Source organism: Rutidosis leptorrhynchoides, chromosome 10, assembly GCF_046630445.1.
Source record: "Rutidosis leptorrhynchoides isolate AG116_Rl617_1_P2 chromosome 10, CSIRO_AGI_Rlap_v1, whole genome shotgun sequence".
NCBI classification, from domain to species: Eukaryota; Viridiplantae; Streptophyta; class Magnoliopsida; order Asterales; family Asteraceae; genus Rutidosis; species Rutidosis leptorrhynchoides.
This window is the reverse complement of record NC_092342.1, coordinates 107993166-108018523: the sequence shown is the minus strand read 5'-3', so window position 1 is coordinate 108018523 and position 25358 is coordinate 107993166. Positions and strand designations below refer to the sequence as shown.

Below are 25358 nucleotides of genomic sequence, written 5' to 3'. Positions count from 1 at the left end.
ATTAAATCCATCGCCCACCCACGGGTAAAGATTTTTGATTTTATCAGCCCATCACGGGTGCGAGTACCCGCGGATCTCGGATTTTTTTAGATCCATTGCCATCCCTAGCCGAGAAACTAGACGATGCTCTGTTGGCATTCCGGACTGCTTACAAGAATCCTCTAGGAACTACACTCTACCGCATGATCTATGGGAAAGCCTGTCACCTTCTGCTGGAACTAGAGTATAAAGTGCTCTGGGCATTGAAGACCTGTAACATTGATCCTACAGTAACCGCTATGCACCGGAAGATGCAGATGAATGAACTCGCTGAATTAAGAGACCAAGCTTACGAGACGTTATATATCTACAAGGAACGAACGAATTTGACACACGATGCAAAACTGATACCTACAAAGTTCGCTCCTGGAGATAAAGTTCTACTCTTTAATTCTCGATTCAAGAAGTTCGCTAGAAAATTCAAATCAAGATGGAGTGGGCCATACAAAGTTATACATGCTTTTTCACACGAAGCCGTGGAATTAGAAGGACCTATAGGCAACTTTAATGTCAATGGCCACCGATTAAAAGCTTATTTAGAAGACCACGACAAGGAGGAGAACCTTTTCTCCTTTGATCTATTCTGAAGACCTAACAAGAAAAGTCGAGCTGTAACGACTTGATAAACAAAGCGCTCTTGGGAGGCACCCCTTGCTTATCCTTTTTATTATTTTATTTCAAATTATTTTTCAGCCTACAAAAATATTATCTCTGTGCACTAACTCTTGCGCTTAGTACTTACGAGGTTGTTGAATGTATTCAGGCAAAATGCCAAGCTTAGGAGCTTCCTATTGTATTCTAGTTTGTAGGAGAAGGACTCCCAGAGTCTACCTATCGGAGAGCAGCATAGATCAGTTTAGGCCATCTACAGGACAGTTAGGTCCAAGGCGTATGATCCTTGAGAGTGTTGAGGAGGACATCGGTACGGCACCGCCAGCTCCTACAGTACAACGCTCAAGGCGTTTAGCTTTGAGACCAGCTGAGTATCAGGAGCTACCAGAGACACGAGAGCCATAGACTGTGATTCATTATGGAGCCACCTTGAATGACCCAGATGTTGAATGGGCATTACTCCGAGACCAGCAGAGACTTTATCGAGCTCTCAGAGCATACCTTTAGCATGAAGGAATACCCAAGATTACTCTAGGCCCTTGGTCATTTAGACTAGTATGCCGTGTTCAGTCGACATGACAAGCTACTCCCAGGTGCTCCACTCCAGTCTCAGTCCATTCAATCGCCTCAGCCGCCGTTCCAACTCACGCTGCTCCCAACACGCCGCCTGTATTAGCTGTTTTGCCTACCCCAGTCTTGAATACGGTCCCTGTTCGTGAGCTACCTGAGAGCTGCCACTTAGTAACAGTGCCTATCTTAGTAGAGCCACCCATGGCCCAGGTTTTTGAGATTACTGGGAACATACCCGATGAGGAGCCATTTCTGAGCCTATCACACCTGGAGTTACCATCAGATTTTTGCCTAGACACGCTTTTGAGTCCTGAGTTAGATGCAGGACAGCCGCTTGAGTATTTGCCGAGACTTGAGGATGACGATGATCTCTTCGGACCTAATGGATACTTCGCAGACACTGATCGACACATTGACCAGGATAGTATTCCGTAGACTACTCTACTTTATTTTCCTTTTAGTTTTATCTTTTAAAGGTATTGTATAAAAAGTTATATATCTAGTGAAAATACTACTCCCTTTTTGTTCTTCATGCAGAATTTTATTAAAGAGACTGGTCCTTTCCAGCATTAGGAGCTCGACCGTAGGAAAGCCCAGCACTGAGAGAGTAACCTGATCATAGGGAAGTAATCTTTCCTCAAATCTATTTTCAATTTCCTTTGCAGATAATTGTTTTTAAGTTCTTCCGCAGCCTCGTTGGCAGTCTTGAGGTCTGCGGAAAGGGTGGAACATTGTTTCTGAGCATGGGCTACTTTCTTGTGTTCTTCTTCAACTTTGAACTTCTCGCTCTTCAAAACACCATAAAATTGCTCTTAGCGAGCAATCATGTCAAAGGTCGAGTTGAAGGTCATATAAAAATTCTGCGTAAAGCAGTTATGCGCATCGGCAGAGTTGAGTTTCACGAACTCATGGCGCAAATCCTCCGGGATTGCCAGCTTCATCTTCTGGCATTGTTCCGCTGCGACGGATGAAGAAGCGCAAAGATACCCAGGAAGACCATCGATCTTCACTGAACTTACTGGGTTTGGAGGAGTGCGAAACACCTCATCGTATTTGGTAAGGGATAGATAGCTGGACTCGAGAGGAGTACTCGCTTGCTCAGCTGCAAAAAATACATATACAAGCAAATTTAATTAATTAGCATCGAAAGCACGCATTAATAATTTGTGCAATTGTTAAAGAATGATGATGCAAAAATAAACTTTCAAGTTTTTGTTCAGAAGTATAGTTTGAAACAATGGGATTCTTGACCAAGTCCTTTATGCTCGATCGAGTTCGTTTCTATTAAGATACAATAAGAGAAACATATTTGCGTTTGTTTTTCTCCGCTTCTACGGCAGTGAATGCCAGTGCACCTTTTTTAGCTGAGGAGGAAGGAGTTTTTGCTTTTGGGCTTCTAAGCCGTGAAGCGATGAAATTCTTGGGGTTATGTTTTTGGCTTATCTCCTGAATCTTCATCTTGAAATTTAAAAAGATTGCAAAGAACATTAATTGCAAGTTGATGTGCTAAGAATGAGAAGAAAAGCGAGATGGCAGTCACTGATATTTATAGATGAACTGAAAATACAACAGCTCAATTTAACGGTCACAAAACGTATAAAATACTTCCGAAACAAATATAGCCATTATTCTGCTGCGAGTTTAACGGTAACATTATTATTGCGATAATCTCCATTGCGGATCAACGTTTGCGGATCGAAATTAAAAGCACTTTGAACTACAATTTTAGAGTTTATTATGCTATATTTTCTGCGTAAATATTACACAATAAACTGAGGGGACTTGATCATATACATAGGCATGTATATGCATATTTTAAGTGCAAAAGGCAATTCAAAAGCAAGTGCAAACAAAATCGCAGAAATAAATAACAATTGTGTATTGCGCTATGACATTGCGGAGGACCGCATAAGTTAAGATTGTGAAGATGTCCCGCATAAACTCTTCGGATTAGTAAAGTCTGCGCGAACATTGGTTCCGCGAATATCCTAAACCTATAAATAGGGAGTTTGGCCTCTCATTTTAGGTTGTTGATTCTGTGCAATTGCTCTGGTCTTTGTGATTCATTTGTGACTACGCCCAAGTATCAATCATAATTGAGCCAAGGTAATGCAATCAAGACCAGGACATGATGATTGATCACTTGAATCTAAGTGAAAGACGATCATAAGGTGCCAAAAACATTATCAACACCACCATCCACCCCTCATTGCATTCAATTCCTAAATTAGATCTTGCATCTAATTTGGGATTGATCACAAACTATAACTACCAAACCTAAAACCTACTACAAACACAAAAACCCGATCCCGTATTCAAACCCGCAACAACACTCCTCAGAAAGCGCAAATCCAAACCATTCACCGGGTAACCCAAGAACACCTAACCCGAGGCCTATTTGCTGAAGTCAGCTAAGTCAACAACGCCAGCAACAACATCAAGCCTACTAAAGACCTGACGACGGGAAAAATGGAGTGAATGAACCAAACCAGCAGCTATCGAACAGAACCAAAAGCCGAGTCGAACCAAAAAGGAACCAGTCATCTCCACGAATTTTCTTTTTTTTAGACAATAGTCAGTTAGTTGGGGATCACCCAGGGGGACTTAACCGCCCACGGGATCATCTCCCGCAGTTGCTATACTTGCTCCCCAACTGTGTGTCTAGGAGGAAACCCACACCAATCCCAAAGGTGTCATGGGTGGAACTTCATGGCATGGATGAAATTGTGGATTAATATGCATCCAACGGGGGTCGGACTCTTAAAGGAACAAAAAAAAATGAACAGCGGCCAACTACGACTGGAAACCACTAGTACGACCTGGTGACTACCAACCGCAAAAAAAAAAAAAAAAAAAAAAGGCTTCAATTGCGCTGGCCGGCGTAGTGGGTGTGCGCAATTCGATACTTGAGAACTCAATGTTAGTACCAAGCGCAGATGACCCAGATGTGCCAACGTAGATGGGAATGGTTCCCGCACTGGGGTTTTGAAACCTTGTATAGGAGTCTCTGGTGAATGAGGAAGGGTAGTTCTGGTTGGCAATGCACTTGTGCCGCTGCTCGCCTGTGTACCTGCAGGTTTGGATACTCGGGGTGCTTGCGGGCGTGCTGGAACTATCTTTGAAGCCTCGGTTGACTCGTCATTTCTTCGCGCTATGCTTTAAACGACCTAGGACTGAAACACACATACAAAAAAGAAACATTTGAATATAAAGAACTTTAAGGAAAAAAGATTTAAACAAACCCTTTTAACTTAGAGTCCCACAGATGGCGCCATTTGATCAAGCATAAAATGGTCCAAGGGGTTCGGTTCATGCAAGATCAACAAATAAGGGGGGTTTAGGGGTTTTTGAGTTTAACTCTCTGGTCCAAAGTACCGTGAATAACCCTCATATGAAATGATGATCTCAGAAAGGGTGGTTAAACGTAACCCACCATCATTCGGGGTATCCGGAGTTGATGGCCCAAGGGCGATGTTAGAATTTACGTTGTGCACGCTACCTGAAATCGCAGAGTGTTTGAGATAGCTATTCTGGTCGCGCAGGTTAGCTGGAGTGATTGATATGATTGAGAATGTTTTGTTGGTGAAGTGAAATGTAATTCCAGAGTTGTGTGTTTTTCTTGTTCAAGTTACTTCTATTTATACACGTGAGCTTTTGTCCCTTAGTGCCACGTAAGGGGACAAAAGGATATGTTGGTGCCACGTCGTATCGACTTTGTCCTTTTATTTCAAAAAGCTGTAAAAGTGTTGTCATTGTTTTAGTGCTGTCCCCTTTATACCCTACTGTCCTTTTATGGCCGTTATGCCATGCCAGGATCCTACCGTCCTGCCGCATTTGTCCTTTATGCTCTATTGTTGCCATAGTACATTGCCAGCTTTGTTCATGCCTATCTAGTTGGCGCCATGTTTTAAACTACGCGACCAACGTTGTGAGCATATTGTCAAGGCATATTCAGATGGCGCGTTAGCCAGCGTATGGATATGATCCTGGATATGATCTTGCGCGATTATATAGGGCGATGCGCGCTAATCTGATATTGCCCAATAGATGTGCAGCTATGCTCATCATTACCGGTGGTCGGACACAGGAGCAGCAGAGAGCTACAAATCGGAGTGACGGTCGGAGAAGAAAAGAGGTGTGAAGGAACAAGCGATGGAGAAGATCCAAAGTAGATGTTCTTCTTAGTGAGACTTTTCTTGTAGCTTTAATGGAGATTGTGAATAAAAATTGAGATGAAGAAGAAGATAGGAAAAAGATACTCTTTTTGTTACGCGGATAGTGTCACGACGTGCCTTCGGACGTGTCCAAAAATCAACGCCCCATCCTCACGTTACGCGGTGTGGGTTCGAGCCATGGGTGGGACGTGGGTGAGTTTCTCACGGGAGCTCCAACGGGTGTGAGTTTCATGTGGATCTTCTAATTGGTTTCAATATTATATCCGTTGCAGATTTTCGATTTTAATAAAAAAAAAATCCCGTATAAATGATACATCTGCACAACAAGAACATTATTTCGCAAATTTCCCTGCAATTAGCTCTCAAATCTATCATACAATGTTATTAATCACGATGGACAAAATTTACAAAATGCTTGAATTCCTTCTCGAGACTAATTCCGACGATTAAGAGATTGTACAATATGTCAATCTAGTAACTAAAGAGGCGGATAGTACAAGTTCAACACTAGAAGTCCCTCGAACCCGTATGTTTCCAAGAGAATGCAAACACGCCGCACACAAGAAGAAGAGGGAGTGAGGTGAGGTGACGTCATGTGATTGGTTAAAGTTATTTTTCCTCTCCAACTTTTAATTATTTACACCTCAACTACCAATTTTTACCACATCACCTAAAACCTTCAATAACCCTCCCAACAAACGCCCCACATTACAACTCTCTCCTTTTTCCATCATTGTCATGTTAGCGTCATAACCCAAAAAGTACCTTTATTCACTCCACGTCACAGTTACTATTATCCTTGGTCTAAGATAACATGCTCTTTGATCATGTGTAGAGTTGAATTTTCAATGCCCCATGCCCAGAGAAGATGCACACAAGTGTTGAATCTAAATAAATAACTGTAATCATCCCAACTACCAGTCGTCTACAGCGTCAGTTCGTATCGATATTGGGGAAAAACTGATGATCATTCGGCTTCCGGTCAATTTACTTTGAATTTGAAGTTCTTAAGATGGTGCAAACTGCAAACAATGAACTCAACATGATATGTTAATCTAGCTTATATATCGTCCTTTTATTGTGTCCTTATAAGAGTAATGGAGGTCCTGATTTTGAGGATATAGCAAAGCCACAGCCACACAAATCTCTCCTCAATTATCAACCCCTAAAAAATCAGAGTGTTGGAAAAAAAATTCAAGATGTATGCAGAACAATAGATGCACACAAAAACTCCTTTTATTTTCTCTCTTTTTAATATGCCCTTTTTATTCCATGCAATTTAATTGTGATTGACTGATTCTTGTTATGGGGCGATTAGGGTGTCAAAAGATCGAATAAGAAGAAACTTTATATATTCATATAATTTATAAGACTTTAGGAAATAAGGATAATCATGGATTCAAGTCATGATCAACATTTTATGTGTAAAATAGTGAAAACATTGTGTGGATCTTGTGTATTTAGTTGTATTCAATGCCCTGTATGTATTTTATTTTTATTCCCCATTTTGTATCTGTTCTGTCCTTCGGTTTTCACATTTGTAATCAATTCTTCCCCCGTGGTTGGATTATCGTTCGTTGTCCATAGACTTTTTTTGGGTATTGATCGTCAAAAGGTTAAACGGGTCGAAGAAGTTGAAGATAAAAGAAAGGAACTCGCAAAGTCTGGCAGGAGTTTCGAGTCTAACCATAGTCACGTTATTCGAAGAAACGCAAACAAAAAAGATGATGATGATACATATGTTGAAGAACCAAAATTTTCGTTGGTGGCGTTAAAGAAGGCGACTAGTAATTTTGATTCTCATGCTTTGATTAGAGATGGCCCGTATTGTCAAGTTTACTATGGAAAACTAAGTGATGAACAAGAAGCAATAATAAAGAAGTTGGATACCAGTTCTTTACCAGAATCAGAGTTTACGAACCAGGTTAGTTTTTGTTTTCAATGTATATGCAATATGCAATGGCGAAAGAAGATATTAATTGCTTTTAAGTTATTGCGTAAATATAATTAGGGGATGAAGATTTTGATAAACTTTGAGAGGAAATATGCATTTAGAAACTGATTAGATGATATTGATGAAACAACATTGTGGTTGAGTTCTTATATCTTCACAAAAAGGTCTCAGATTGAAACCTCACTAGCAGCATATTTTGGGGTGGTCAGGGGTCGAAAACGGTCACGAGATAACCGGTTATGCTGCGTACATCTGAATAAAAATACTCCACTTCCCCGAGTAGCCTAAATAGGGAAATAACATTTGTGAAACCTTATCCGTTTACCTATTTATCTCATTAAAAAGGTACTTCTTTATTTATATAACTATCTCCGTTATGGATCAATAGTAACAAGATATTCATCATATGACCATAGAAGACACCTTAACCACTTGGGTACAAGCATATTTTAAAGATATTATTCATGAACAATGAGACCCCGCTTGATATCTATAATATGAAGATGATTCATATGATTTTGTCAAAAGATAACGAAGACCATAAGATTCATACATATTTGTTTATGCATGCAGTTATCAATAGTTTCAAAACTTAAGAATGAATTTTTTGTTGAGTGGCTTGGCTATTGCTTGGAGGAAAACGACCGAATCTTGGTATACCAGTACGCACCCAGGGGATCTTTGCATGACGTACTACATGGTACACACAACTGATATTTTCATTCCATTTTTACCCTTTACTTGGGTATTAAGTTTCATTTTTTGGTGAATTTAGGTCAAAAAGGTGTTGAAGGGTCTGTTCCTGGTCCCGTTCTCACTTGGGCTCAAAGAGCTAAAATTGCGTATGGTGCAGCAAGAGGTCTTGAATATTTACATGAAAAGATTCATCCTTCTATTATTCATAATGATATTCGGTCCAGCAACGTCCTACTTTTTGATGATTTCCAGTCCAAAATAGCTGATTTCAACTTGATCAATCGATCTGACACAATGGCTCACTTGCACTCAACGGGAGTTTTAGGAAATTTTGGTTACCATGCTCCTAAGTATGTCTTGGTTTTATTTTACATAGACAGTTGAGTAACGGGTCAAAACGGGGTTGGTTTGAAATGGGTCATTTCTTAGGAAGAGTAAAAATGGGTTGGATCGGATTGACCCGTTGACACACTTCTTGTGTATTTTTAGAAACCTATTATGCTTTATGATGTTGTACAGTACAACAGTTTAAAGCATGTTTGGTTGTGTATGGCTAAAAATTGGTTGTGTACGGATCATTACCCATTATTTATGGTTGGCGCTACAGGTATGCGATGACAGGGCAGAAAAGTCATAAGAGTGATGTTTTCAGTTTAGGTGTTGTTTTTTTAGAACTGTTGACAGGACGAAAGCCCATTGATCATACATTGCCCAAAGGAAAACAGAGTCTCGTTACATGGGTACGTGTATCTTTTTAATGATAATCCTTGTGACACTCTTATTTACGTCTCTTCGTTAGAAAGAACCTAGAAATGATATAATGGGCGGGTTGGGTAACAGGTTGAAGTAAAAAATGTGCTTCCTTTTAATAAAGGTCAAAATGGGTCGTCTACAAACAGTATTATCTTTTTTTTCCTTGAATTCGTTCGACTATTGGTGAAATCAAACATTTCAATTTTCTTGAGACTAAGAAACTCCAAAGTCTACTGTTTATGCACATACTATGGTGTGGTTGTTATAGGCAACCCCGAGATTGAATGTGGATAGAGTAAAGCAATGCGTTGATCCAAAGTTAAAGGATGATTATCCCCCAAAGGCAGTTGCTAAGGTGTAATTCAATTTCCTCTCCCTTTTGAAATTGAATTCTTAATTGTTATTAGATGTATACAAGTTTTCTCATAGAGAATACACATTACTTGAGGTGGCAAGATGGGTGGGTTGAGTAACAATTTAAAATGGTCAGGTTGTAACACGTGGCTATTATATATGGGTTGAGCTGACTGCTTGACACACACACACACATCTTTTACTTTTTTAAATTTTGTACAAACCGTCGATGTGATATTTAAAATTAGAATACCAGTAAAATTCACTACTCTTTCTTAATCTTTGATTAAAAAGTATTTAAGAGGTTCTCTGCTTAAGAAAAGACTTTGGACGGCATTTTATTGGTTTCCTTTTTAGCCAATTAAGTACTATTGATTTAAACCGCCTTTGTGGCCTAATGGTTCAACCCCAACCCCAATACCTTGAGTATTGAGCACGGTTGAGGTCAAAGGGTTCGATCCCGGCTCTGTAAAAATCTCGTGAGGGAGGTTTTACCAGACCCGTATGCAGGAATTTAACCCAATCCACATGCCCGTATGGATTGATGGTTCGGGTCCCTGTTATGTGGTACGGGTTTCCGCCCGAAAACACGTGTGTGCGTGGAAAGGGTGAGTGGTTTCTATCCCCGTTAGTGATTTCAAACTCAGCTTTCTGAGAAAAAAAAGTACTATTGATTTGACTATACACCTCACAAATATGCGTATTCATAAGTTAATGAGTTTTTTTTTTTTTTTTTTTTTTTTTTTTTTTTTAAGGCATAAGTAAATGAGTTGAAATGGTGATATCTACTTAGATACTAAACTGTTGTTGGTTATCTCCGTACTCAGTTGACTGCAATAGCAGCACTTTGTGTCCAATATGAACCAGATTTTCGGCCGCATATAATTATTGTTGTGAAAGCTCTTCAGTATCTCGTGAATAGTCACTACTAGAAACGAGGTCTTCCCGGACGAACAGTCCAGACGATAAGTCGTCCCCGAAAGTGATCCCGGACGACTTTTCGTCCCTGAATGATCGTCTGGGAAAGTCCGTCCTTGAAAGTATTTCCGGACTACGACTTTTTTTCCCGGACGCATACGTGGGCCCCACTTTGACTTTCAACGCTACATTCGTGGACGGTTTTCCCGGACGAGAAGTCGTTTCTCCGTTTTAATATTAAACTAATATTTATTTTATTCAATCATTAAACAATGCTGGAATAATGACGACGTCATAACTTTTCCCGGACGACTAATCCCAGACGACTTATCGTCTGGGAAAGCCAGTATCTGCAGTTTTAGCAGATTTGGTTTCTGCATTTCCAGCCGAATAAAACGGCACAAATTCTGCAGTTTCCAGCACATTTACAAATTAAAAACCTGCTATATAATAACGATTACGAATTCACAAAATACCATAATAACACTAAACAAAAGTCTTGAAACATACACTTATCCAAACATGCATTACAATATCCGAAAAACTACAAAATAAAATATCGTTTACAAAACGTACCAACCATTTCATAATTGTCTTGACGCACACCAAACTAATTACAAACCGTCATATCCATCATTATACAAATCGTTATCAAAGTCATGGTTCGAGCTCGGGGTACCGGAAGTGGAAGTACCGGTATAGGAAGTACCGGTAGTGGAAGTACCGGGAGAATAGCCAAATCTTGGTCGAACATTGTCAAGGATTTGCATATTATTAAAAGCAATTATTCGTTCAATGTCGGCCGCCGTGTAGTATGTTTGTGGTGGTATTTCGGGTTGACGACTCCGACCGGTAGACGATGAAGATTCAGAATTAGTTACCGACTTTGGCATCTTCGGGCCCAATCCGCGTTGGTGTCCCAGTCGTGGGCCCAAAACTCGTTCCATGATAACTTCCTCGTCGGTGCCGGGAAATTGTCTTAACAACGTCTTCATTCGTTTCTACAAAGTTAAAAAAATATAAATATTACTAACATAACATTATTTATATATACATACATACGTATAAAAATGTATCACTTACAAGACCATTATATATTATATATATATATATATATATATATATATATATATATATATATATATATATATATATATATATATATATATATATATCGGGAGTACACCAATTGACTTATATTTATAAGAAGTACACCATAATCTATAAAAATGTATCACTTACGTAATTAATTTTCGGTATGAACGAATCATTCCACTTGGTACGATCCTTGGGTTTGTGCAAGATCTTGTAATTTTTTATAGGACCGATTTCCGCATTCTTGGCTTGATTTTCGTTCTACAAACACACAAATAAATAACTTAAATGTATAAAATCAAATAACCCATTTTCTTACATTTTATCATTTATATAAAACATTAAAAACAAGTAGGTGTAAGTAATTTACCAAATGTTTAACTATCGATTTGGCACCATGCAAACTGTTGTATTTGACTTCAGCCAGGTTTTTTTTATTTTGAGCACAACGCTTTCGATATGCTTCGTCAAGCATCATGTCAACAAAAGGCTCCCACTCTTGGGCTTCACAATCCTCGGGTGGGTTCGCACGAATGAAATTTATATCATCCGGATGTGCTTCTTCGAGGAATTCGTAATAACCAATATACTCACTTTTTGCGTTTTTCCATCGTCCCGCCGCAATAATACCCGTTCGGATTTCAGCTGCATGCTCACCTTCTAGCCCTGTATCAATTTGAAAGTAATTCTACGATAAAAAGTAATAAATATATTAAAAGATTATATATAAGAAACGCATATATATATATATATATATATATATATATATATATATATATATATATATATATATATATATATATATATATATATATATATAAGTAGTAATTAATTAAACTTACGCGTATATCAACCCAGACGTCGTCTTTGAAAGATGATGGCACATCCGCCCAACACTTGTAATATTTTGGGAAGCTTGGTTTCCGAACAACACTAGATATCAAATTAACGAACATTGAACTATTGTCGCCTATCGGATTAATGGTTTTCAACTTAATATCAAAGTCAATCGTGAGTTTTCCATGAGCATTCCTCAACTTTCGCAAACCTATGTTTTGTGTTTTTCCCCGTTTACCCCGATTATTTTGGCCCCCGTCGCCCCCCCCCCCCCCCCCCCGGGGCCCCCGGGCCCCCCGGGCCCCCCGACCATCCCGGCCATCATTAGGAAAAGCAGAGCAAAGAAATTCATCTGCATAAATACAAAATAAAAGTTAATAGAACAATGATATATACATATACATTTATACAAAATAAAGTGAATAGAACAATGATATAGACAATGATATATATTCCTATATATAATGTATGTATATATATATGGTCGTGAAAAAAAAAATACATAATTGAAAATTTACAACAACAAGCATAGAAATACTTATACTAATGCGAAAAATGATATATATTCATATATATAATATATTTACAACAACAAGCATATATATATACACACACATATAAGTATATGTGTATATATATACATATACTTATACTAATGCGGAAAATTAAAAAAGACGTTCATAGAAATATAAATCATTTAATTACAACAAGCATTTTTATATAAACGACAAGAATTACACATCAATATTCATCATCATCGCTAGAGAAAGCTTCATTTCGAGGAATTTGGGGATTTAGATCATCGTCAGCCACCACATCATCATCATCATCACATATGTCATGAGGAAGTACAAGAGGGTCTAATTCTACTATATCATCATCATCATCATCATCATCTTCATCATCATCATTAACTTCATGTATTGGTCGATTAAATTGAATTGGTGTTGCTTCTCCGGGTACACTCATACTTGTATAAGTCATATTATCTAAATCAGCATCAAGGCTAAGATCGGATGAATTGGTGTTGTGTACAACATCCCCTATGGTGTCTTCGATAATGTCTCTATCCCAGATTTTTCGATGATTTACCCCACTCTCTGAATGTTTTGTCTCAACTATGGATGCGTACAACTAATTTACTAGTTAGAAAAAATTGGGCAGCATTTCCCCTAAACTCCCCAAATATGTCGTATTAAACGCATATTTGTAGGAGTATAGGGAAAATGTTTACCAAATTTTTCGTAACTAGTAAATTTGTAATACGCATCCACATCCTAAAAGAGACAAAACACACAGAAAGCGGTCTCAAAAAGGGGACCTTCCAAAGTTAATTTCTAATAAATTAACCTTGGACGGGTATTCTATAGGATTGGTTAATTTCGAACCTAAGGTAGAACTATTTCGAAATTAACCATTAAACCTAACAATAAGCATACAACAATAAGCATAAGCATAAACATAAACATAAACATAAGCATAATCATAAGCATAAACATAAACATAAACAATAACATTTATAATTATATACTTATACTTGTATACTTATAATTATATACTTATATACTTATACTAATTTTTCTAATTAAAAATGTACATATAATCAATAACATTTATAGTAAACCTATCAATTTACTAATTAAAATTGGATTTTAGGACCAATTATAATCAAAACTTCAGCAACTTAACAAACTAAGCATGAAATTCATGAACCTAAACATATTGTCATACAACAATTTCATGTTCTTGACAATTTCATCACAAAACCCACCACTTTACTAACTAAATTCGGATTTAAAGCCTCAAAATATTCAAGGAATCATCAAACATAAGCATAGTAACAAACTAAACATGAAAATCATAAGCTAAAACATATATAATCACAACAATTATCAAATGTTAACCCCAATTTTCGGATTTGGGGTTTTAACAAACTAAACATGAAAAAGAATCAAAATTAAAAAAGAAAAAAGTGAAGAACATACCTTGGTAGTGATTGGGATGAAAGATTGTTGGATTTGGTGTGGAAGAAGCGGGAAATCGTCGAAAATCGCCGGAAATTGCTCGATATCGCCGGAGTTGTGTGAGTTTTTTTGGTAGGTGAAAGTGAGAAAAAGGTAGCCAAGTTTCAGCTTTTCTGCCGAAATTTTTGCCGGACGACCCATTCCGGACGATAAATCGTCCAGGAATCAAATTGAGGGAAACAAAATTTTAGGCGCGGCTGGAAATTTCTTGGAGTGTGAGTTTTATTTATTTATTTTTCTTTATTAATTACTTATAAATTATAAAAAATTACTTAACAATAATTTTTAATTACTTAAATATTATTATTAATTACTTATTGTAAGACCCCAATATTTATTTTACGCAGAGTTTTAAATGATGTACGTATCGTAGGTGAAGCGTGGTATGGAATAGAAGCTCAGAACCTGTTCAGAGGGTTGTGCGCGCCGCGCACCTGGTCTGCGACAGAAATCTGACTTTTTCAAATTAGAGTTTAATGAGGGGTTTTTTGGTCTTTTCACTTGAGGCCGGATTTGAGAGTTTATCAGTTGGTTTGGATCCAATTTTGGATCATTTTCACATCCACAAACACACACTAAACTATCTAGAGAGAGAGGGAGATTTCTAGAGAGAGATTTGGGGTTTTGGAGAAGAAGGAGCTTGAATTGATCAAAGTCTCGGGTTTTAAAGTTGTTCACCTCGTTCCTAGCTACGTTTTGGTGGTTGTGGTAAGTTCTAACTCCGAATTTCATTGTTTGATTTTGATAATCAAGTTAGGGTTTGAACTTAAATTGATGAGAAACCCATTTAAACTCTTGGAGTGAGTTTAGTGATGCTAGTAATCGGGTTTGTTGTTATTGTTGGTGGATTTTGGGTTGGTGAGCTAATTGGCCATGATTAGGACTTGAAATTGGGTTTAATCACTTAAGTTAGTGATTATGGAAGTATTGAAACCCATTTAGGGTTATTTGGTTGACTAGTTTTGACTTTGGGTCAAAATTAGGGTTTAGTGATGATTATGACCCAATTGGCGATTTAATGAGGTTTATAAACTTAAAATGGATTAAGTTGAAGTATAAAACCGAGTTAAAGGTGTTTTGGTGTCAAAACTTGTAAATGGTGAGATTTTGACCTTATGGGTCAAAATTAGGGTTTATGGGCAATTTGGAGATTTGTAAGTGTTTAACACTTGTGTTCGGGTTTAATTGGCATGTTAGGACCATTCTCACTTGTGTTAGTGATTATTGGTTAATTTTGGGCGCGGTTTGTACTTGGAAGTGCATTTTGGTCGAATTTGCACTAAGTGTCAAATTGGGTTGGTTTGTAAATCCAATCTAAGTGTGTTGTTGAATTTGTGATAATGGAATAGGTACTTTCCATTGGCGAGTTGCGGTTTACTTGGAAGCATTCATCAAGGCGACAAGGTGAGTGTTAATATCCTATGTACATATGTATGTGTAGGATGGGTGCGGGTCGGGTGAAGTGGTTCTCGGTTATAGAGCTCACTTCACATATAGGTGGATTTGATGGACTTTTGTATGAGTCCAATTGGCACGGTTGTGCGTTTTAGTTGACCATCTTTGGCGAAGTACGCGTTCGCGTGTACATTATCACACGTGGTTGTGATGTGGTTGATATAACCCCAATGGCGAAGGGTTTAATGTTGAGAAGTGAATCGCGTGTGTATTCGGATTCACGATGACTCGTGTAGTTTGGTCATCTTATTGAGGTAGTAATCTCGTGTGGTTTCGGATTACTAAGGCTCGTGTAGTTCGGCCAACCTCGATGTTGTGAAGATAGTAATCTCGTGTGGTTTCGGATTACTAAGGCTCGTGTAGTTCGGCCAATCTTCATTGTGGTATTTGGTTCTCGGTATTGGGTTAAGGTGTTAACCTTGTTCGTTTATATTGTTATATATTAATGTATTGTTGTGTTGTAGCTAACCCTCCGGGTGTAGCTATTTGGCGTGGTTCACATCGTCGTTGGTGAACTTATATTTTTGTTGTTGTATCTTAGCTCGTGCTTAGTGTTTGTACGGTACGCCTAGACTAGCTTGCCTTTATGCTTGGTTGTTCGGTATGCGGTATTTGATATTTGTGTGGCATATTCATTTTATACATATGTATGTATGTAGTATATTATCATTCACTAAGCGTTAGCTTACCCTCTCGTTGTTGACTCTTTTTATAGATTGCATGCGGATGGTGGCTCGGGTAAGCGCGAGGATTAGAGGACTTGCATAGTTGCTTTAGAAGATCATGCTTTTGGATTGATTAGGATTGGGTAGCGTATCCCCAATCGCCATGCTCGGTCTTTATTTTGTGTTAAAAGTCATGTGGTCGAAAACTTGTATTTTGTACGAAAGTCGTAAAACGGCCGATGTGGGCCCGGTCTCGTAAAACTCCTTTTATTATTGGAACGTGTTAGTTTTAACTAATATAAATTGTTGTGAAAAGCGTTTGGTCTAAAAGTGTCGGGAAGTCGAAGATCTTTTCGCGAAAAATGGACATTTTGATCAGAACTGTCTCAGGCCTTGTGCGCGCCGCGCACAGGCAGTGGTGCGCGCCGCGCACCCTCCAGATCAGTTTTAAATTTTTTTTTATTCCGCGTTTTTGGTTGGTTAACGGGTTGGGTTGTTACACTTATAAATTATAAAATTATTTTAAATTTTAAATAAATTAATAATTTAAAAAACAATATAATTACTTAAGTAATTAATTAAACAGAGAAGTAAAAAGTTAATTATACATCACCTCAAACAGGGAAGTAGGTGAGTGTGATAAAAGAAATGACATGTCGTCACTAAATATTAAACCCTAATTAAATTCAACCTACCCCTAAACGATCCGGTCTGATGGGAAACTTTAGGTGGGAAATTTTGGGCGGGAAAACGATAGATGGCTTTTGGGCGGGAAATTCTTTCTATATAATAACCCACTAATAACAACAATATGTGACTGCACAATATGAATCACCATTACCAGTATGGTCCAGAAGAAACTTTTGTTGTGAAATTTTGTCGAACATGTGGTTCAAAGATGGTGGTCAAAACTTGCTTGTCGGATGAATACCAGTACGGTCGACGCTTTTATGGTTGTGGTGGTACGTCCCGGATCTTGATGATGTCTGAGCGTTGCAGAAGGCTGCAAATTTGGATTGATCCGCCCTACACTGAAAGGGGGCGTGAAGTAGTAATAGAATTGTTAAGGTCTAAAAGAGCTCTAGAACGTTCACTCAAAATCGCAAATCGTCAAGCGAAAATGTTGAAACTGATGTTAATTTGTAGTTTTGTAGCATTTGTGTTGTGTTTCATTTTCAAGTAATTGACGTAGTTTATTTTATAAGTATTGTGTTGTAGTTTGGAATGTATTGTACGTGTTGTAGTTTGGAAGTAACTGATGTATTTTCTTTTAATAAGCGTGTTTAAAATGACTAATAAGCGTGTTTAATACTCCTTCAACTAATAAAACATCAAGGCCACTGGAGAAAAGGATCCAGGTCATATGGGGAACACAACTGTTTCTTGAATTCATGAATTATCACTTGACTCAATTAATCTCAAATATTAAACCCTAAACACTAATGTTTACACCCTAATTAAGTACCAACATAACCATGTGCTCGTTATCTTGATGCATGGCCTACCAGTTTTGATAACTGAGCAAAGATGCTATCAGAAAACTGAAATGATTTGACATAGCCTAGCAACTTTAATTAAAGAGCCATGCATCAGAGATGCTTTAATTAAAGCTGATGAAGACAGAGATTCTTTGACTAAAGTCATGAATCAGATATGCTTTATTTAAAGTAATATTCAATAGCTGTATTCAATAAACGTGTTTATTGACACAACTACCTACCACCTACTACCTCTATAAATATCACCTCTCAATTATGGAGGGAAATCACCTTCTACTTATACCGAGTTTTCTTTCTTCTATTTCCACATTCACACATCACCTTCTTCTCTCCCTCCCACTATCACGCAATGAATCCACCAGGAATCGTTAGACCTATTAGTGAAGGTCGTGAGGTCAATGTAGAAGACCTTCCAGAAATTGTCCAAGAATTCGAAAGAATGGACTGGCTTCCTTTCGTTCAGGTTGATGAGTACTTTTTTCCTCCACTCGTGCGTGAATTCTATAGAAACTTTCAGTTCATTAATGAAGATACAGTGAGGTTTCGACTCTATAACGCTCAACACGAGTATACTCTCCCACAATTCGGTGCACTATTGGGCGTTCCATTTGATGGTAGAAAGATCTATCATCCCAGTTTTGAACTTCAAGGTCTTCCTGATTTTATTCCAAAATATGAAATGACCACACTTCTATGCCATACTGTTGTTCCATACAGGACCATAGTAAATACGGGCATCATTGACGATTATCTTCGTCCTAAAGTTGTCACAAGAAATGCAATTATCACGAGTAACATGTACCACCGTGAACCAGATGTTGATAATTTATCAATGACTGAAGCTTGTATTCACTGGTGCATGACTCACAATATTAGAGTTAATATTGCTCATTTATTCGCTTCCAGAATGAACGGGCTTTATAACTCAACAAGACCTCTTCCATATGGAGCGTTTCTGAATCGTTTATTTACTAATATTGGTGCAGTTAATGGTCGTTTAGGATCTCGTATGTTAAGTACGGTACCTATTACTGCTGAAACTACGACAACATCGAGCTCAGGTTCTGGAAATTCGTCCACTCGGTCGGATGCTCGTAGTCATCCTCGTCACCGTCGTTAGTAGTGTGATTTAATTTGTCATTCACAATCTTTGTATAATATTTAATTTCGTAGTGTGATTTAATTTCGTAGTGTGTTTTAATTTCGTTGTGTGATTTATTTCCGGTTTGTCTTCTGTAGTGATTAATTCACAGTCTTTGTATAATATTGAATTCATGTGTGTTTACATGTGTGATTTATTTAATTTCGTTTGTCCAGTGTTAATTATAGTAAATTGAAATAAAACGACAATTTTATTTGATATGTTATAAAACGATACATGGCCTACCAGAAAACTAGAAAATGACAATAAAACAAATGATACAACATAAAAACGATACTAATATTACCAAACTTAACTAAACTTAACAGTTTAGTTGACCGAAATTAAAATACATTTCTTCATCTTCGAAAATCAAATAGAGAGAAATGCGATTGGAACGCCAGTTCATGTCTCTTTTATACCGTTCCACTGCTCTTCGGTACGGAGATACGTAGCGGACAATTCCGGAACATAGTCATCTTCGTAATACAACACATCCGTGTGTTCGAACGGAACCATTTCCTGCAAAAAGAAAAACAAGTCCTCTAAACTTGCGTGGCGAACGTTAATTTCTCTGAATATAGACTGAGAACTACGGGCATAATCGTAAAATCTCCTTTGATTACGGAATTCTCTTCCGTAATACACTTCCAACGAGACAATCATCGGCTCAAGGGTAGGCATTTTCGATGTTAATATCGTATTTATATGGATGAAAAATGATTTAGATATGTGTTTGTGTATAAAAATGGTGTGTATATATAGCAAAAATTGGACTGATGAAGCTGATCGTTCGGAAAGGGTTTCCCAGACGATTTATCGTCCAGAAAGAAAAAGGCGCCAAAATTGCCACGTTTTGGAGCCAAATATTTTCCAGCCAAAAAAAATAATAATTAAATAATATCTTCCGGGACGATTTGGAGTCGTCCGGGAAAGTGGGTCAAACATGCAGGTGCTAGTGGGTCCGTTTTTTGGCGTGTAGTAGCTCATCCCGGACGATGGCCATCGTCCGGAAAAACCTCCGTCCATTAAAATCGATTTTCTAGTAGTGAGTAGACCAGCCCCTACCCAGTCTCAGCAAGCCAAGCATAGAAACGAGTCAGAACCACATTTACCAAGAGTGGTGTAAATTCTTGTCGATTGCTGCTAGAGAATCAGCGAGATTGTGGTATACGAGCACGTTATGTAAAATCTTGTGGTACTCATTATTGAATCAGTAAAGGTAGTTAGCTGGAGATGGAGCCAGAAAACATTTGGTATATGTGATATTGTGATGTGTAATTGCAATTAAGATTTACAGTAAAATAGGAAAAGAGGATTTAAAACGGGTTAACGTATGAGAAAATTTCTCATTAATGCAATGCTCTCTTCTGTTTCAAATTTTTGATTATATGTATAAATTTTCTGATTAATGTTATTCTGTTTCAAATAGTATTTGATTGTATGTATAATATATGTACTCCTCCACCACATTCTTTTTGTCATGTACCATCAAAATAAATATTTGGACCATTTTAACCTTATAGAAGTAAAAAGACGTAATTTAAATGAAATCTCAAAAGGGGTTATATTGGTCTAAAAAATTATCTATAGTTAATATTAAAATTCTATAATGATGATTTCATTATTAGACTAATTACTTTGTTAAGAAAAAATTAAAAAGAAAAAAAAAAAATCTAAGTATGGTGGGTGATGTCATTAATTTAAATAATTTTAAATTAAAATTAAATCTTATTAATCAATTATTATTATTAAATCTTATTAATAATTATTTTAATTATTAAATTAAATAATTTTAAATTATTTAAATTAATTATTTTGAATTGAGTACTAAAAGGTATAAAAGCTAAGCAGAAGGAAACCAATTCTAAATTTATATTTTAATTTACACTTTTAAAATAAAATGACAACCAATATTATCTTTTAGGGGGATGATTCTCACACACACTTTTTTGATCTTCACACACCTATTTTAACATTTTACTCTTCTAATAATACTCAATTGGTGTGTGAGGATCAAAAAAGTGTGTTTGAGAATCATCCCCCTATCTTTTATGATTGGATGTGGATTGTTTAATATGCATTTAGGTGTTTGATGAAATGTTCAGCTGACGAGTTTCTTGGTCGGCCTCTGTGATTCCACGGGTTATTAAACTAAATAACTTTAGCATTTACGTTCATTTAATACCTAAAACATATCATTAAACTGTTTCGTTTAAACAAGCCCGTGGTTTCACGGGTCATTTCACTAGTTTTTTTAATACTATATGGTAAAAGGGAGTGGTATAAGAACACCTCCCCTTCACATATCGAGTAAAGGTTAATGAACTAGTTTCTGTATTAATGAGAAACAATCTAATTGGTCCACTTAATTATCCGAATAATTGTGTGGATTATAAATCTTTTTTTAAGTGTATCTAGATTATGTGTTTGACTTACATTTTATGTAATTAACAATATTGGCTTTCATTATGCTAACTTAATCAACTAGGTGCAAGTTTAGCTTAAGCTACTAAAGTAAACTTTCGAGTCGCGATCCTTTATTAGAACAGTAGAATAGGCTAGTAACGAAACCTTATCAAACTTATAAGAGTATCATCTTATATTTTACCCGTTATCTATATGAATATAAGCAAATTATACACAATTTTAAAAAACTTTTGGTAAATTCAATCTAAAATTATCATGTCTACCTTAATTAATCCAGTCGAGTTTGAGCTGAAAGTGACCCTTGGCTGATTATAAGTTTTGATGGTGCCATTAACAGAAAAATGGAGCGTGAATTTTATTATAATTGCAATTTCAATCCAAAAAAGTGAATTAATATAATAATTAAATTCGTAATTTTTATCAATCTGTCTGTCACTCAGAGGGAAACAAAGAAATCAGAAATTGAGGGAAAATTGAACAACAAGAGCAGCAGCATTGCCATTAAGGGTTATGGTGTTCTGAAATCATAACAGCAGTAATCAAACTGCTTGAATTTTCAACTCATCTCTCTTCTAGCTACCAATTACGATTGTATTTGCATCTACAACATTTGCGCTTCGGGTCAATCATACATGCACATGCATTATAAATTATACTGTAGTTGTTTTTTACTTTGAATTTGAAATTGATAAGATGGTGCAAACAATGAACTAAAAATGACATATGGTTTAGATAGCATATCATTATTGTGTGCTTAAAGAGTAATTAATGGAGGTCCTGATTTAGAGGATTTTAGCAAAGCCACAGCCACAAAAATCTCTCCTAAATTAGTAACCTCTAAAAAATCAGACAATCTTGAAAATATTCATTTCTAGATCTATGCAGAACAAAAACATTCACACAAAAAACTAATTTTCTTTTCTCTCTTTTTTATATGCCCTTTTGATTCCCTGCAAGGGTTTTGGTTAATTTTGTTTGACTGATTCTCGTTATGGGACGATTAGGGTGTAAAAAGTTCAAATAGGGAGAGAAAATGTGTATATTCGTATAGTCTATAAATCGTTAGGAAATAAAGATAATCATGGATTCGAGTCATGATCAACGTTTTATGTGTAAAATAGTTAAAACATTGAGTAGATCTTGTGTATTTTGTTGTAGTAAATACCCGATTCCTGTATGTATTTTCTTTTTGTTCTTCATTTTGTATTTGCTCTTTCCTTCGGTTTTCAAATTTTTAATGTATTCTTCGCCCGTGGTTGGATTATCGTTCGTTGGCTATAGACTTTTTTTGGGTATTGATGGTCAAAAGGTCAAACGGGTCGAAGAGGTTGAAGATAGAAGAAAGAAATTCGCAAAGTCTCGCAGGAGTTTCAAGTCTAACCGTAACCTTATTCGAAGAAACGCAAACAAAAAAGGTGGTGATGATACATGTGTTGATGATAAGGATGATATATTCTCGAAAAGTTTAAAAGATCTTTTAAGCGAAAATAAGCCTAAAGGGATACAAGAGATTAATGCGGGTTCTGTTGCTGTTAGAGGTGATCGTTCGTCAACTTATTATTCCCAATCTTCTAGGGCTAAAGTTTATGATAACGTTAATGGTGATCGTAAGGATGAATCGCAAGGGAAAAAATCGGATGTTTATGAATATGATCAAAAGAAGAATGTGATGGATCTTGGGGTTTCGGAAGTAGAACGAAGTAAGCGATTGGAGAGTATGATTATAAGAAGAAGATCAAGAAAAAATCTTGATTTTAAGGAAAAAGAGATGGAAGATGGTAAAAATGATCAAATTTCGGCGATAAAAACCAAAATAAATCCGTTTATTGAAGACAATTCGGGTGGTAAGAAATCGAAATCTCCTGGTTCGGCTCCATCTTACTTGTTAACGAAGAACAATCCGTTTGATATTCCTTATGACCCGAATGAAGAAAAACTGGATCTCACTGGCGATAATTTTGATGACGAGTTCACAATTAGTCACCCGAAAGAACCAATATATTGTAGGCATCAAAGCTTTAGTATAGGTGCGTTTTCACATCCCGAAAGCACACTTGATAAGCACGATTATACATCGCTTTATAAAGATCTTTCGACCAAGCAAAAGTCTGTCGTCGAAGGTGAAACTTCATCAGTTGGTAGGTACTATTTCGCGCTACTTGTTTTTAGTATTTTTTGCTCGATCAATAGTGTTTAAAATTTGACTAATTTTCTTATTTGATAGAACAAAATATAGGTGATAGTAATCATTCGAAACCACAATATGAGAGCGATGATGGTTCAAATGCACAGGCGGATCGAAAAGCTGATATCGCTTTTTTCTATGGAGGTAAGAAGCGCGTGGGCCATGCTCCAAGTATATCTATGGTTTCTGATTTGCAGGTTGAGGTTTCAGAAGAAGGATCGGCTCCTATCCTAGATGATGTGGAAATAGAAAAAGATAGAGAAAGTTGGTTAAACTTATCGAATCTATCTCAAGAAACTGAAAACGAATCACAACTGTTGGATTCAGAAACTGTGCAAAGTGACCACATAAATGGATTGACAGAAGTAGCTGTAGGACAAGCTCAGGTTGCTTCAAGTTCTCCTAAATCTGTTTTGCAACGTGAGAGTTCGACTGATCCTGCTTCGCCTTATAACTTTGCCAGTGAGGTACAACAATATTAGTATTAGTATTTATATTTATATTATGTACGTATATGTATTAAATGTATAAATTGGTACTGTAGTAATATTGAGTATACATGTTGCTATGAATTGGTACAGGATCCGAATGATCAACGAACATAGAAAGCAAAGGAAGAGCCAAGTAAATTTCCTATAGTCAGTGATTTAGACTGTGGAGATCGATAAAACAAATGTGTAAACATAGACCACTTGATTTCAAACATGAACATGATCGACTGCAGGTAGTACGATGAAAAGCCTCCCAAATCTTATCGTATTAACTGATCTTAGAGTCTAGTTTAGCACATTGTAAATCAGGCGCTTTTCTATTTTATTTTCAAGTAGAAAAAAAGGTCTTGAACATACAGCTTACTGCATATGTAATTAGTTTACAAAGTGGGAATGAAATTCTTGTTAGACTTTTTTATGCAATATTTTGATATATCTATATCTATAGATCATTATTTATAGGTCATTTTACATTGATGACAAGTTGACAACCAATGTACTTGACAATTTGATAACAAAAATCTAACATTTCACCCAATTGTCAAAAAATGGGATAAGTCATTTTCCTTAAAACATGTGCTTGCTTCACAGTTAATTAAATTAACTCATGAATTGAAGAAGTTGAATAAATGAAAAGAAACATTACCTGAACCTTGCCCAATTTAGACAGACTTGAAATGGAGAAGAAAACTATGATAATCATAGATATAGTGTGCATCAGTGTTGTAAACGACGTCCGTTGCATCCGTTGCGCCGTCTGTTGCGGCGTTTTGGTGACTAGCCCGTCTCGACCCCTTCCCGTCTTCTAATAAGTCGGTCAACGGTCAAAAGTCGGGTCAAATGCGGAAAGGCCCGGTCAATACCGGTCAAAAGTAAAAAGTTTGGTTATAATCAGTCAAAAGTCGATAAAATTGATGATCAAAATTGATGTAATTTAGTGTTACTTTTTTGTATTCTATCAACGATAATAGCGATTATAGGTACAAACTTGTCAACGAAGGTTTTTTGGCTTTAAAATATGTATATATAAGTCAACATCAGTCAACGTGTCGACCCCGTCTCGCGTCTTTTTCAACCTTGGTGTGGATATAGAATCGAAAATTTGTTAAAATGTACGGAGTATTACCTTATTCACATGATACAAATTTATTGATGTTATAAACCAAGTTGACCCATGTGCTATTAGGTGTCAATCTCAGTCCAATGCAAATTTGAGTGGGCATTTAAACCCATTTCACTTCTTCTAACAAAAAATTAGGAACACTGACAAACGCTCGATATCGTCCAAGTCGCTTCCATACCATTTATACCCTTCATTCTTCATAAAATGGTGGTTAGTTTATAATTTATGCCAAAAAAATTTGTATAACATTTCATAAAAGTAGCAATAGCAATGAGATGAATAGTACTAATAATATTTCTTACAAGGGTACTAACTAATACAAACTGAACCAACAAACCACTG

The 25358-nt window shown here is 36.7% G+C and overlaps 1 protein-coding gene across 2 annotated transcripts; it reads left to right on the top strand.

Annotated features, from left to right (window-relative positions):
* The first annotated feature begins 7246 nt into the window (after positions 1-7246).
* LOC139872832 (probable protein kinase At2g41970) lies at positions 7247-20175 on the top strand. 2 transcript variants are annotated; one of them, XM_071860761.1, is made up of 8 exons: positions 7247-7320; positions 7924-8050; positions 8126-8209; positions 8299-8396; positions 8654-8786; positions 9068-9154; positions 9981-10076; positions 19842-20175. In XM_071860761.1, the coding sequence occupies exons 2-8, from the start codon at positions 7949-7951 to the stop codon at positions 19914-19916; spliced, it is 675 nt and encodes a 224-aa protein (XP_071716862.1). In that variant the 5' UTR covers positions 7247-7320; positions 7924-7948; the 3' UTR covers positions 19917-20175. The 2 variants fall into 2 exon arrangements, with proteins under 2 accessions (XP_071716862.1, XP_071716861.1); XM_071860760.1 differs by lacking the exon at positions 7247-7320 and having other exon boundaries at positions 7813-8050; positions 8126-8396.
* Positions 20176-25358: the final 5183 nt, after the last annotated feature.